Source organism: Penicillium coprophilum (genome assembly GCF_028826855.1).
Source record: "Penicillium coprophilum strain IBT 35676 chromosome Unknown utg000001l_segment0_segment0, whole genome shotgun sequence".
Classification (NCBI taxonomy): Eukaryota; Fungi; Ascomycota; class Eurotiomycetes; order Eurotiales; family Aspergillaceae; genus Penicillium; species Penicillium coprophilum.
In genome coordinates, this window is record NW_026622720.1 from 2,010,271 (window position 1) to 2,024,566 (window position 14,296).

Sequence of the window (14,296 nt, forward strand, 5' to 3'; positions counted from 1 at the left end):
AACCAATCGGGACGGCTCATGCAGACCCACATACCGAGGAAGGGGCCCGAACTATGAAACGGCCGGGATCCCGTCTTGATGGCCATTTCAGTATATAAGTTTGGGTTCCTGGAACTGGTCATCACAAACATTCGAACACAATGTCTGCAAAGCAATTCTACCTCCTTGGGGAGCCAGTCTCCTCCGCTAAAAATATCGATGTCGACCCCAAAAGCGATTTGAGTGCACTCAAGGACTTGATTGCAGCTCACTTTGCAATCGTTGAGTCAAGTGGTAAGTTTTGAAGATTTTCCGCCCTTGGCCTTCATTACTGACATGTATAATAGGTATCGATTTCCATGCACAAGATCTGCCGCTGAACGAGATCACCGAAATCATCTCGGCCGCAACTCCCATTGCCATCACCATCGATGGAAATGCAGTCCGCGATCCACCAGGCCCAAATGGTCTTCCCTATGTCGGAAATTTCTTTGAAGTCTACCCAGACCACCTGGGCAACCACCAACGTCTCTTCGAACAATATGGCCCGGTCATCAAAACAACCAATCTCGGTCGTGTAACATATCAAACAAATGATCCAGCTATCTCCGCGATCGTCTTTGCCGAATCCGACTTTTTCACCAAAGATATCAATCCTGCTCATCCCCTTTACCCCCTGAAGCAGCCAGAGGCTGGTGTTTTCCTAGGCGACACAGATACCCCTGAGTGGAAGGTCGCTCATAAGTTTTTACCGCCAGCTCTCGGCCCTAAGGCTGTCCGTCACTATGCGCCGACAATGCAGAAAACAGTTGAGGATGCTTTCAAGGTCTTTGATGACTTTGATGAGCAGGGCGAAGCTTGGAATGTCTATCAGTATATGCTGAAGCTCGGCTCACAAGCAGTCGGTAAGCTCACGCTTGGCCTCGACTTCCAACACTTCTCGAGTCGGGACGCCCCGCTGCACGAGATGATCCATTTGATTGCTGGTGTTCTTTCTCTTAATAAGAAAGTCTCGTCCAAGGGGGATTGGTATGGGAAACTGCCATTCGGAGATCCTAAGAAGCTCAGAGACATCAAAACCAGAGTTGAACAGATTGTGGGACAGACAATTAAAGAAGCTGAAAGCAGTGGCGTGGAAGATCTACCACTGCAAGATGCAGCGCTGAAGGCGTCCAACATGATCGGTAAGTGGCACCTATATGGCACCCAATCTACTTCTTGAATCGACCTGGTCCGATCTTTTTATATGAATGAATTCTAACGAATATCTCAGACTATGCCATCCGTGCAACCGACAATAAGGGCGAGAAGCTTCCCCAGTCAAGCTTGATCTGGGCTCTTGTCGTCGCAACCGGAGCCGGCTTCACAACCACCAGTTCCCTTCTATCCTGGCTCATCTACGGTCTTGTCACCTACCCCGGTATGCAAGAAAGACTACTCCAAGAACTCATCGACAACGACATCGACGAGAACACCGTTATGACAGCTGAGGTCACCGAAAAACTCGATTTCCTCGACAAGTACATCAAGGAGACCCAGCGTCGTCACAACCCCAGTTTCCAACCGGGACGAACTGCTAAGGTTGACCTCGTGCTTCCGGGAGGATACAAGCTCCCTAAGGACTCGGTCATTCTCCCAGCCCTGCACCATATCCACAACAACCCCGATCTATGGGACAATCCTGCTCGTTTCAACCCTGATCGCTGGGACACCGATGAGGTTAAGAACAGACACAAGGCTGCGTATATCCCATTCGCCATGGGCCCGCGTATGTGCATTGGGTTCAACTTTGCCTTGCAGGAAATCAAGGTTTTCCTTCCCAAGCTCGTCTTCCGGTATAAGTTCATTCGGGAGGGCAATGAGCCTATCCAGTATGATCCCATGTTCCAGTTGATTCGGCCCAACAACCTCTACGTTCGCGCAGAGAAGAGAGTGAAGTGGCCTCCTAAGTCCGAGACAGCGGGAACAGAGGATGCCTGAGGAGATTCTAGCATGAATGATGTGTAAGTACCAAGTGAAGGGCTGGATAGCGGCAATTGTTTTTAGAATATAGAATTGTATATTATTTCGTCCGCAGCAATGAACTTTACTAAAAGAACTTTCCATCTGGCAAAGTAGAAGGTCTAGTTGAGGTGTAAACAAGACTTCCGTTGAATCTTGCATTCGTCTACAAATTGAGCAGATACTAAACGCGCGGCAGACGGTATTTGCGAGAGACGGAAAAACAATGGCAGACGATAGGTATGCCGACTACTGAATACAACCGAATGCCTTGATAGGACACATTCAGCCTAGAAACGGAGATATCTCTCCGAAAACCAAGCGAGATGGAGGCACCGTAATTGTGGCATGTTCAGAAACCGAACCCATAAGATGAATACAGTAGAAGAGGGATATAACGAAAACAGGGGCTGAAAGGTATCTAATCCAAGACATGTGCAATAAAGAAAAATAATGCCGGAAAAAACAAGCTGATAATCCCCAGCATTCGAAATTACAGAATTTCTAGGGTCTCTTCCCATCGTCTTCTTTTCATCGAGTAGCACGAAGAACAAGATTATGGCTCTGAGGCGAGAGGCTTGGTCTCTGATGATTCCGGTGCTTCGCTTGCAGCTGGCTCCAGAACTGTACTCTGTGGGCGCCACTTGGTGAGGACTTTGCCTGCAGCAGGTCGGGATTCTTCGTCTGTTCACCGCGTATTAGATATATATAACACAAATGGATACAGGCGGAGAGTGTACTTACAAGTCTGGTAGACATCCTCTACTGTGTTCAAGCACATCTCTCGTGCTGGAGGTCGGAACATGATCAGGTACCTAAAGAAAGTCAGCAGGGAGGCCCTTGGTAGTAAGAAAAGCGGATAGCACACATCAAGGATTGAACACAAAGGTTCACACGTTCCGGATCTTTGGCCAAGCTGGCCACCCGCTGAGTGATGGGAATTGTGATCTCAGGGACTTCACTGAGGAAGCGGACCAGCACCTTGATATCTCGAGAATCCAAATAAGCTAGGAAACCATCCAAAAGTCGGGTGGCCCAGGTGTCGTAGTTCAGAGGTACAGTCGGTTCCGAGTCTTCCTCCGTGTCATCGCGCTGATTGGCGGCACTTTTCATTTGGATCCGGTCATTATACCACTCTTCATTGAGCCAAATAATGGCGATATTAAGTCGTCCTCGGAAATCTTCCAAGATGAACCGATAGAGCGTCTCGCGGATCGAATCAGCAATAGTTGTTTGTCTACGTGCGGCGTCTCCCTTTGCCTGTTGATCAATTTCGAGACCGGCAGGAGCCCGTGTAGCCAACCGAGCAAGAAGAACAGACCATGCGTCCCGGTCAAATGTACTACCTGCTAACCTTGCAAATCCGAGCTTTTGTTGGCTTTGACCCTTGGCAGGCGCAGGGGATGTTTCGGCTGCGTTCAGCATGCCGAACACGCGTGCAACAGCACTCCGTCCGATTTCTCCGGCCTCTTCTTCGGTCAGTGGAGGTGGCTGTGGCAGGACGAAAGGACCCAAAGAGACCAGTTCTGGTTGAAGGTCTGCTACCTCCGCTGCAACGGCACTGGCCTCTTCTGAAACAACAGATGCTACATCCATAGGCTGGTATTCAGGCTCATAGTCATCATCCTCATCTTGAGCAGCTGCTTTTTGTTGCTGCTGTCGTTGCAAGTTTTGATCTTTCGTGATTGTCTGATATCGAGTACGAACAGCCTGGGGCCATGTCAGTAAACCACAAACTTTCTCTCTCATGACAATACTTACATCGACGGCTTGTGCAAGTGTTGAATCCTGTACCTGCGACAAGAGAGGTACAACAATCTTGAGAACTAAATCAATCGGCAGCTGCTTTACGTCGAAGGAGGACAGTCCGGTGTCCTCAGTCAAGGTAAAGAGCCGATCAAAGCTTGCAGGCCCCGGTGCCATTGGAGGAATCTTGAGCATAGGAGGAGGCAAAGCGTTGAGACGTGCCCGCTTAGCGTTGTCCAGCCCATCGGTGGGTTCATTTGGCAATCCACGTTTCCGCGACGCATCATCGGTGACCTCAAGTCGTGATTGCATTAGACGTTCGATATACATTTGCATGCGACCCATCAGAGGGTGGTTCGGGTTCCTATGAAGCTTAGGTCAAACAACATCTTTCGCAACCAGGATAACAACATACTTCTTCAAAACGTTGATGAGCAAGGCTCGAGCTGTGCGCTCCATCGACTTGACGCTGACACGAACTGTCGGAGTAAACGGCGGACGGACGTGCTTTGCTGGGTAGAACTCCAAAACTGCATTAATGATTTTGTTTGCTATAGACTGGCGTGTTCGGATGAGAGGGGCGAGGCAGTTCAAGGTCGCGTTTACAAGAAGAGGATCACTGGCTTGAGTTAGCGTCACTCTGAACTCGTGAAATCAGTCGGTTGATCCTCATACCTAGTCTCTTCTTGGAAAACGCCGAGTAGTCGATCGAGGAGACCGGAGGATTCCGCTTCCAGGTTTGGTATTGACAGGACAGCATGATTTCGGGGAACGACGGCTAAAGATGTCTCATTCTGCTCGGGTCGCTGATTGAAGTTAATATCAATATATCAGAGCCTCTATAACTCGCGAACATACCCTGGGGTCCGAGATCAATCCAGGCGTCTGAACTTGGACCACGCGCTGAATGAACTTGGCACAGCAAAGCTTAACTGGGCATGGGAACGAGTCCATTCTCCTAAGTATGTCCTGCTTAATTGCACTCATCGTCTCCCATGACTTGCCATCCTGTGGGTGGTTCACACTGCGGGTATTGTTAGCCCTGCACCAAGTTTGCGTTTGGAGCGCGCTCCTGCGTCGCAGCCACGAAACCTTGGGAATAACCTACACATGTCTGAAGACGAGGGGATACAAGCTAGCTGAAGTCTGCACTAAGCTCTGTAGGACTGCTGTGTCTGTCTCCGGCAACTCTAGAATCTCGCGGATTGTCTGCAGGACGTTTGGTGCCAACTGCTCCTTCTGCGCAACACCTAACATTGGGCTAGCGAAAGTTTCTGCCAGGAAGTTTGCACCCCATCGTCGCAATTCCAATCGTGTACTAGCTCCGACGATAGGAAGGATGCCATTAACGATCTGTGGGTAGAAGGCGGCATCACCGAGGACGAGGTTTCGGGCAGCGTTGAGCTGGGCGATCTGGTCGACGACATTGTCCATTTGCTGAGCCATTGTAGCTTTAATGGGAAGGTATCAGATATGCGACGGTGTCGGATTCGAGGTGGAAGGCTAGGTGCTCAGGGAAGGGAGGGCGTTCCTGGATGGACGGGGACACGGATGCAGTTGCAAAAGCAACGCGCATAAGCTCGGGACTGCAGTTGCAGAACGAGGAAATAGCGGGGAATTACACCAAGTTTGGAAATGATAAGTGGGTATGCGATGGGTAGTGAAGGAAGGGCGATTGGGAAGTGAAGTTGACAGCCGCCGAGGATGCGACAAAAGCTGCGCAGCCTGAAAGGGCGGCCGACACAGACTCCGATGTGTGTAGTTACAGTAACTACTTATAACACTCGCCACATGACTTAATAGTCCTATGCTCCAATGATCTGAAATTGAATTATACCAGTGTCTTAATTACAATCAAATCCTGAATCTCAATAAAAGCATCTAAACCCACGTTGTCTGGGCCTCCAACGCCAAGACTTTTCCTCCGGGTCTGCCTGGTATGGCCTCAACTTTCTTGTCTCTTACGTCTCCGTCAACCAACACTCTCATCATGGCCACTGGAATGTATGTGTCGTCTCTACAGAATTAGAGAAGTCTCATTTTGCTGATATCATGTCTCTGTGACAGCTTCAACTCTACCTACTACGGCAAGGACTACCGCGCCGGTGCCGCCCTCCTGCGCGCCCGCCGCCCATATCTGTTCAAGAATACCCTCACAGGCTTCGGACTGTTCGCATTTACAATTGCAGTCTGTGAGTAATCCTACGGCACATACCCCTATCCCGCTTCAACCCTGTTCATATGTTCGAATCGCAAACGATCATGCCACCGGGACTTGCCCGCGGAGCAGTCTCCATGCGGGCTCGAAATTCTCAAGAGACAGGACACCATACTGATCTAGTTTCAATTCCTAGATACATACACCCTTAAGGCTGTCGGCCAAGAAGAATTCGCCGACGTCAAGGTCCCCGATGCCCCCGCGGACAAAAAATGAACCACACTCAATCCCACCGGTACTTGGTGATGAGTTGACTGTGTAATTGGGGGTTTCGGAGTCATCAGGGAGACCTTGTTTTTCAGATCTGCAGGATTAGCGATAATATCAGCATTTGTGCTGTCACATACAGAAAGAATTGGCTTGGATCACAGGCTGTACAATAAATTTGGGCTATGGAGGTCTACCATCTCTTCACAGCGGGCTGCTGTGCTTTCTCTTTGTCCTACCAATCTCACTGAGAAATGCCCATCTGCTCGGCAATCCAACACTGGATCGCTATCCTTACGTAGGTAAAGTCAAATAGTGATACAATAGCCTTTTCAGAAGAAAAGCATTGATATATTTCTAGGTGAACTAGACCCAGAGTATAATCGGTATGGTTGTCACGCACAGTACAAATGGCCTGCTATGCCAGAGCGAATCATAACAGCCAACAAGATGAGAAAATGCAACATGAATCTAGAAAACAAATATCTACTCGGTTCGCAGAACACGAGGTCCCTTATGCTTGGTGGCACGCTTGCGCTTTAGCCCCTTGTCAAAGGCAACTGCGTTGCTGTGATCGCGACCAAGGTTATCCAAGTCCTTGACCTTGTAGAGACGAACGATCCAGTTCTCACTGGTGAAAGCCTCTTCCAGTGTGTTGAGCTGGGGGCTTTCCTTGGGAAGTTTTGTACCACGGACACGATCCATGGCCTGACCAGCCGGGAAGAGTGACTGGTAGTTGTGATAAGACATCTTGTACCTGTTGATGGAGTTAGCAGTGATTTTGAATAGTCAAACCATGGGGTTCCTACATCAAGCTGTTCTTCATGGCAGGGGTGGCCTCATCATCGACGCGGTACTCGCCACGAGCGGTGAAGTAGTCGCGCTCCTTGACCTCATCAGGCCAGATACCCTCTGCGATACGAACCATCCAGAGGAACTTGTTCAAATCGTCACCTGAGTAGCCGAGCAGTCCACCAAACACAACGAGCACGTAGTCGACATCATGCTGTCGCAGAATTGGGTAGCTGACTTCCTCGCGCGAGCTCATTGCCTTGCCAACAGTGGCAATATGAGTGTTATTCCAGGTGTTGTTGTCGACCAGAGTGGGGCGGTCAGCCATACCACCAATCTGGTACCCATAATCCCACCAGGACATAATCTTGGCATTGTCCGGGGTGTTCTGGCGGAGCCAATAGTAGGCCTCACGGTAGTCATCGATGATGAACTGGCTTCCATCTGGAAGCTTGCTAGCCAAAACCACGGAGGGCGAGGAGTATGCGTTGGAAGTAACCCAGGTACAGTGTGCAACAAATAGAAGCAGGTAAAGAGTGATCGAAGCCACCACGGTGGACTTGGAGAACCAGGAGTAGATACCGACAACGGGGTTTCGGGTTGACCGGAGTGACTTATCGTCTGAGGTTGCTTTGGCTTTGGATTCGGGACTTGGGGGGGGTCGGGGTCGACGCAACCAGGAAGTTATCGAGAATGCACGACAAGGCCAGGGCAGCCGCAACACACACAATGGGGGTCAAAGTCAACATCAAACGGACCATAACACCGGCGAAGTAACTAGCCAGGACCGAGTAGATGACCACAAAGACATGCTCATCCTTGAGTTTCTGGAAGCACATGAACACGCCGGCTGGGAACAGCCAGATAAGGAAGTTCAGGTCAAAGAAGAAGGCTGGCCAGGCGGTGGGCTGGTGCTCAGAGACAGAGGCAATAATTGGAATATGAATCTTGGCATATCCAGTATCCCACAGGGAGTAGAAGCGACCACTCCAGGGAGCAATGACCCCAGATATAGACAGCAGGATAAGACCACCAAATCCAAGGCCGAACGTAAGCAAGACCATAGAGGTAAGAAGCTTCTGGAACTGTTTGCCGGGCAGGTAGGCTCGGATGAACTCGGCAAAAGCCACCAATTGGATCAACCCAAAGACACCTGTTAAATGGTTAGAATGAGAAAACAGTATGGCTCAGAATCCAGAGGTCTTACCAAGTGCAGACATGTGGTCGCTGTTGCGAATGGGCAGGAAACCGACAAAGGGGATCTGCATGCTTCCCAGTGTTCCCAGGGCATACCATGTGGTGTAGCTGATATAGACACGGGGGCTGTATCGGCCCATGCATAGAAGGACAAAGACATGGAGAGGAATCAGGTTGGTGATGAAGACGTATCCACCCCAAGCAGAAACCATGTATCCATAGAACAAAGCAGTCAAGGCTCCCCACATTATCGAGCCGTTCTTCACGGCCTTGATCCAGAGATAGAATGTGAACACCAGCAGGAAGATAGCGATGGCTTCATTATCGTAGCTGCCTGCCACAGACCGCGAGATGTAGCCGGGTGTGATTCCCATGAAAGCAGCGGCCAGGAGACCTGCGGAGGGAGAGTCAGACATCTCAGATGTCAGGAGATACATCGCCAGGGCTGTTAGTCCAGAGAATCCGGGGGCGAGCATGACACAGATGTTTCGAATGTCGACGGGGATGGTAAGGAGACGAAGGATGTGGTAGATCACGCCGCTGGTCACCATCAGGCCTGGGTACAATGTACCACCAGTGACACGGCCAAGAGGGTGCCATGTTCCTATAGCGCGAGTATTTCCATTAGCACAGCGCCGTTTACATTACCATGTGGAGATGGAATCATGGGGAAGGGGCCTCACGGTCGTCAAACCAATCCCAGAAGCTATAAAAGCCATTTTCGACCAAGTATTTTGTTGCACGGAAGTTAAACCACGGATCGACTAGAGTAAGACGGCATCAATATCTCGTACGTTCAGGGTGCTGTCGAGGTAGTCATCGTATCTGATACAGCGCAGGGAAATCATACATTCGTGGATGATACTTTCAAATCCTAGAATATAATTAGCATGCTGATCATCAAGCATTTCAATTGGGACATACTAATAACACTGAACAAGCGGCTGGACACTGCGGCGGCGGCAATGGTACAAAGAATGATAACCCGCAATAGACCGCGCGTGTTCCGGCCGGAGCTGCCCTTCAGCACAACATCAAGCGAAGACGGGGCCATGATGGCCTTGAATTAGGAGCAAAGTCCAGAGTCAGAAACTCAAAATACAAACATGAAATCAAGGAACGAATTGGGCTGAGATGCCAGTGGTGAGGGCCGTAGGGAGAGATGGTAAGAGCAAGAGCTGCGCAAGGTGGTCACTTCTGAAGGTCTTGGCATCGGCGAGAGGCGCCACCTCCGATTGCTCCCCGCAATACAACTCATCAATTATCTTTGTTTAGAGATCTTTGGACTAACTTTTGACTCAATATACTTACCACTGTTGAGTACACTAGTATCCCTACAGCAAGAAAAGCCGTTTGCAATTAATTTACACCCCACATATCAACATGGACCTGCCTCCGCTGACCATGGAGCTGCTCTCACAGCTGGTGGCCTCCAACGCTCCACCATCACAGCTCTACGAGGCCCTGTCGCGATATGAGCTTCAAGCATGCCTCCTTTCTACCAGTGGTGACTCCACACTATTGAGCCTGTTTTACTCAAGCTTCTTTCTCGTCCATCTTCTTACCGACCAAGTGTTAGTTATTTAGTGAGAGTGCTATTGATGGCTGCTAATGAAACTTGGGTCCCAGATCTGAAGCTCGCGCCTTAACAAAACGAATTCCCGAAGCTCTACTACATCAGGATTCCTCTCTACAGAACTGCTTGACTTTACTGCGAGCGGTATGGCAAACGCAAGACGGCCAGGTCTACCAAATACTCCGAGGATTACCATGGCCAGACGTTTTGCAGCCACTAGTTCGGAGATATGAAAGTATGCTTTTGGTGAAAATAGGTTTCCTCTTTCAGCAAGATCGTTGAATTGACCAATCACTCTACGACTAGGCTTCTACCAAGACAAGACTTTGATCGCAGTGAGCAGGTCTTACGAAGCTATACGACTAGCTACAGCGGCAAACCACCTTGGCCTTGACGAACAGCTCGCCGAAAAAGAAGATCCGACTATAATATCGAACTTCACGAAATGTGGATGGACATGGGATCCGGAAACAAAATTGCTGTATCCCAAACCTATCGTCGTATCGCCCGCGGAGCCTCAGTCTTCCGACGGGATTCGCAAGGCGATGGCAATGCTGGGAACGCGTGCAGCTTAAACTTGCTTGGAAACCCAATGAACACAAGTGATTCCATAGATCAGATTCTCCATCCGAGAACCACGCTGTACACGGCTATGCCTCTATCTGGAATATGGAGATGCGAGGACCGAGGAACGCCAAACCAAGATTGGTCTGGTATGTACTACTAAGGCTATTGGTAACGCCGGAATGCATAACACGATCTTTTTGCTCTTGCTTCTGGTCCAACTGTAGTGTACAGGCGCACGACTGCCCAGGGTATGTACAGGACCCAGATAAAACTTCTAAAAATGAGAAACAAACATCATTCCATCTTGCGCTCGCAATGCCACAGCTCGGGGGGCAGATTAAACCCAGACAATCGTACAATAAAATGGAGCGGAAGCACAACGTGTCTCATACCCTGGGGGAGGTGCGATTCCCGCAAAGAGATCATTGCGAACCATTCCTCCTCTATACCATCCATAAAATTTACTCTCCAGCCTTAGCCTTCAAGAAAGCCTCCAGGTCGAACTTGGGGTCCTCGAAATTCGTGATAACTATGGGATTTTGTTAGCCCTTGGGGTTTCTGGAGATATACGGCGACTCCGGATGTCGTGAGATTTATCCAAGTCGAATCATTGGAGGGAATTGAACGTACGTCCGCTGGTCTGTGTCTTGATCTCTTGCTGGGGCTGGGTCTTCTTCCTGTATTCCGCCTTGGCCTGCTCGATCAGGCGCTCCTTGCGAGCGTACTCGTGCTCGATCTCTGCGCGCTTGGTCACTGAGTTAAGGGAGGACTGGTGGTAGACACCGTAAACGAGACCGGCAACGAGAGCCGAGTAACGGAGGACCTGTAAGTTCGAAGTCGTGGTCAGCAGCCGTCGGGGGAGAGGGTATCCCTTAGCCGGTACTCACATTGACACCTTGGCTAGCCATTTCTGCGAGGTTTCCAGATAACGGTAATTAAATGAGGGAATTAAATGTGTAAGAAGGAGGGACCGTGCAACAGGTGTCAACCGTCAATGGCAATGGAATCTCCGGGTTAGTCAAATGGCGAGGTTCAGTTCATGTTCTGCGCGCGCGAGTTTTTCCGGACCGCTCCAGAGTTCCCGAAGGCGGAGCTTAGTCATCCCCGTAAATAAACCCGCAGTGGAGGTATTACACTTGGACGTGGACGCATCTGGTTTAATTCTTTCATGATTTTGCAAGATGTCGATGCAACAGCGCAAGGATGAGATTCTTGCGAAGCGGGCCAAGCTTGCCGAGCTCAAAAAGCAGCGCGAGCTGCGTCAGAAGGAATTCACATCCCGAACCAGCGTTGGGGATGCTTCAGAGGTAAACGCGGCATGTGAATGAATTACGGAGCTCGTCCGAGACTAACAGCCTCGCTAGATTATCTCACCAATACCAAGCCGCGCAGATACTAGACACGACCTTGATGACTTGATCTCTCGCTTGGTTGACCGCCCAGCGTCGGCCTCACTCAGCCATGGCGCCGATGGCCAGTCTCGGAGAGGAAGTCGACCAACCTCCGTGTTGAGCGCGAGTCAATTAAGCGGGGAGAACCTCGATACATACACAGCTCCATCGCGACCACAATCCCAGTCCATTGCCGTCCAGACAACAGATGAGCCTTGGATGTCCTCTGCAGCGGAAGCCCCACAGGCCCCTGAACTTGAAACCGAATACAGACCTGCACCCAAACCCGAAGTCGTCACTTATAGCAAGGCTGTACAAACAGATGGATTGGATTTCCAGCCAGAGACTCCTGAAGAGTCTGTCGCCTCAGATGATGAGGAGGCACCTAATACTACGCGGTCGAGCAAACGTCTCAGTCGACGAGACCGGGAGCGAGACGAGGAAATTCGACAAAAGCTTCGCAAGGAGATTGAGGACGAGCTTCAAGCTACTAAGCAGGCCGATAATAATGAGAACACAGCCGCACAGTCCGCAAAGCTGCGGTATCCTCTACGCAAACTCGATGACGATGAGCTGAAGGCAGTCACATCGTCCGACGATTTCCTGGACTTTGTGGAGCGCTCTTCGAAGGTCATTGAGCGAGCGTTAGACGAAGACTACGATGTACTGGCAGACTATGAGCTTGGTGGGACCGATGGGCATCTGCAAGAAGATGAAGAGACTGGCAAGAAGAGGAGAGGAATGCAAGAAGTGTGCCATTTCTGGGACGAACGATGGAGCAAGAATCGCATTATCAGTGATCTAAGCTTCTCTCCCAAGGTAAGCTTTCAACTTCCAATAAATATCCTTTGGCTCATGCTAACCTTGACTTCAGTTCCCTGAATTGTTGCTTGCATCATACACCAAGAATACTTCTGCTCCCCACGAACCCGATGGCCTTGTTCAGATCTGGAATCAGCACTTGCAATCTCGTCCGGAGTATGTGTTCCACTCAACATCCGATATCCTTACTGCAAAATTCTCCCCGTACCATCCCAACCTTGTTGTTGGGGGTTCCTATTCGGGACAGGTGCTTGTATGGGACACTCGTTCCTCGCGCGCCGGTGGAGGCTCTCCAGTACAAAAGACTCCCTTATCAGGTGGCGGACACGCCCATCCTGTCTACAGCATCTCAATTGTTGGCACCCAAAATGCACACAATATCATGACCGCCTCCACGGACGGTGTGGTCTGCGGTTGGACAATGGACATGCTCTCTTACCCCCAAGACCGTGTGGAACTGACTACACCTCCCCCATCTAAAACCGAGGACCTTGCTCCAACCACCATGTCATTCCCTCACACCGATCCTACGTTCTTCATCGTCGGTACTGAAGAAGGAGTCATTTACCCGTGCCACCGATATGACCGGGCCGGAGCCAAGTCTGGCACAGACCACCGCCTAGCCTATAAGGGGCATACAGCACCAATCATGTCTACCGAATTTCACCCTGGCCGTGGACCCGTAGACCTTGGCGATCTTATGCTGAGCTCCAGTCTGGACTGGAGCGTCAAGCTTTGGCGTGTGCGCCCACCTGCGACTACCGCCTCTGCCACATCTGGCTTGGCCCAATCCCAAGTCGTCTCACCTATTCTCGACATTACCCGTGATGATGTTGTCTACGATGCCCGCTGGCACCCAACCAGACCTGGTGTGTTCTCTCTTGTCGACGGTGCCGGCAACGTCGAAATTTGGGACCTTGCTTCAGATACCGAAGTGCCAGTGGCGCGTGAGGTTGTTGATAATACCCATGGCAACATCATGTCCCGAAGCCTGAACAAGGTTGCGTGGGACGAGCGTGAGGGACGCCGCCTGGCAACTGGTGGCCTCAATGGTGTTGTTACAGTCTTTGAGGTTGGCAGGGGTCTCTGTGGGCTGCCGGAGGAAGTGCCGGCGGACGAGTGGACGGGTATGAAGCGGCTTGTGGGAAAGCTGGAACAGAAAGACAAGGATCGGGTGGCTTAAGATTACCACTTCAGGGATCCGTTTCTTTTCCAATAATTGCCGATGTAGTTTTCTTCTGTGGGCCGACCTTGCCCGTCTTCCTTTTTCCTTGCGAGGCCTCCCATCTTGCTTGCCATATACCCCCTTCCCTTCAATCACATAATTTGTGCATGTGTATGTATCTCATCGCTATTGCCATGGAAAGACTATGTTACTAGATCCTCGATCTCTCTTCGCCTCCAACTAGATTCACAAAACCGTGCTATAGAGATCCTTAAGAATAATAAAGACGTGACAACAGACCTCAAGCCCAGGTCCAGATCAGACGCCACCCTGGGCACGTAGGATATGTTGCTGCCAAAAATGTCTCTCCGATGGTACCGAATTGCTCTCGTCCCGAATCTCCAGACTCTTACAAATATCGTCACAACACAGTCCATGTATAGAGATCTCGGCCGGCGATAGCAAGCCAATAGGGTATTGGTATCAGCCTCCTTCTGTCCAGGATTTGTGAAGAATTTGGTGTATGGATACATAGGGCAGATTATTCTTATCCCCGAGATCAAAAGCTGGATGGAGCCGATTTATAGGCAATGCCAGCATCGAATATTAATGCGAGATGTATTTCTCATCCTAAA

The 14,296-nt window shown here is 50.3% G+C and overlaps 7 protein-coding genes across 7 annotated transcripts; 4 read left to right on the top strand and 3 right to left on the bottom strand.

The window, feature by feature from the left end:
* Window positions 1-140: 140 nt before the first annotated feature.
* Window positions 141-1,959, top strand: N7500_000749 (cytochrome P450; the record flags this gene model as incomplete). Its single annotated transcript, XM_056671895.1, has 3 exons — window positions 141-273; window positions 327-1,163; window positions 1,253-1,959. 3 exons carry the CDS (start codon window positions 141-143, stop codon window positions 1,957-1,959), a joined length of 1,677 nt encoding a protein of 558 aa, XP_056537468.1.
* Window positions 1,960-2,536: 577 nt separating this feature from the next.
* N7500_000750 (RNA-processing protein PTA1) lies at window positions 2,537-5,172 on the bottom strand (the record flags this gene model as incomplete). The annotated part of the gene is made up of 8 exons (XM_056671896.1): window positions 2,537-2,664; window positions 2,725-2,795; window positions 2,849-3,690; window positions 3,742-4,090; window positions 4,142-4,366; window positions 4,402-4,532; window positions 4,585-4,750; window positions 4,835-5,172. The coding sequence occupies 8 exons, from the start codon at window positions 5,170-5,172 to the stop codon at window positions 2,537-2,539; spliced, it is 2,250 nt and encodes a 749-aa protein (XP_056537469.1).
* Window positions 5,173-5,716: 544 nt separating this feature from the next.
* N7500_000751 (Coiled-coil domain-containing protein 56) lies at window positions 5,717-6,160 on the top strand (the record flags this gene model as incomplete). Its single annotated transcript, XM_056671897.1, has 3 exons — window positions 5,717-5,730; window positions 5,794-5,918; window positions 6,081-6,160. The coding sequence occupies 3 exons, from the start codon at window positions 5,717-5,719 to the stop codon at window positions 6,158-6,160; spliced, it is 219 nt and encodes a 72-aa protein (XP_056537470.1).
* A 477-nt stretch (window positions 6,161-6,637) lies between these two features.
* Window positions 6,638-9,206, bottom strand: N7500_000752 (dolichyl-diphosphooligosaccharide--protein glycosyltransferase subunit STT3; the record flags this gene model as incomplete). Its single annotated transcript, XM_056671898.1, has 7 exons — window positions 9,065-9,206; window positions 8,991-9,014; window positions 8,824-8,904; window positions 8,151-8,744; window positions 7,616-8,096; window positions 6,961-7,593; window positions 6,638-6,908 (listed from the first exon to the last, which is right to left on the bottom strand). The coding sequence occupies exons 1-7, from the start codon at window positions 9,192-9,194 to the stop codon at window positions 6,638-6,640; spliced, it is 2,214 nt and encodes a 737-aa protein (XP_056537471.1). The 5' UTR covers window positions 9,195-9,206.
* A 317-nt stretch (window positions 9,207-9,523) lies between these two features.
* On the top strand, window positions 9,524-10,291 carry N7500_000753 (CSN8/PSMD8/EIF3K family protein; the record flags this gene model as incomplete). The annotated part of the gene is made up of 3 exons (XM_056671899.1): window positions 9,524-9,714; window positions 9,770-9,951; window positions 10,023-10,291. The coding sequence occupies 3 exons, from the start codon at window positions 9,524-9,526 to the stop codon at window positions 10,289-10,291; spliced, it is 642 nt and encodes a 213-aa protein (XP_056537472.1).
* A 453-nt stretch (window positions 10,292-10,744) lies between these two features.
* Window positions 10,745-11,191, bottom strand: N7500_000754 (ATP synthase subunit e; the record flags this gene model as incomplete). Its single annotated transcript, XM_056671900.1, has 3 exons — window positions 10,745-10,812; window positions 10,914-11,106; window positions 11,171-11,191. 3 exons carry the CDS (start codon window positions 11,189-11,191, stop codon window positions 10,745-10,747), a joined length of 282 nt encoding a protein of 93 aa, XP_056537473.1.
* A 273-nt stretch (window positions 11,192-11,464) lies between these two features.
* On the top strand, window positions 11,465-13,679 carry N7500_000755 (uncharacterized protein; the record flags this gene model as incomplete). The annotated part of the gene is made up of 3 exons (XM_056671901.1): window positions 11,465-11,590; window positions 11,648-12,493; window positions 12,549-13,679. 3 exons carry the CDS (start codon window positions 11,465-11,467, stop codon window positions 13,677-13,679), a joined length of 2,103 nt encoding a protein of 700 aa, XP_056537474.1.
* Window positions 13,680-14,296: the final 617 nt, after the last annotated feature.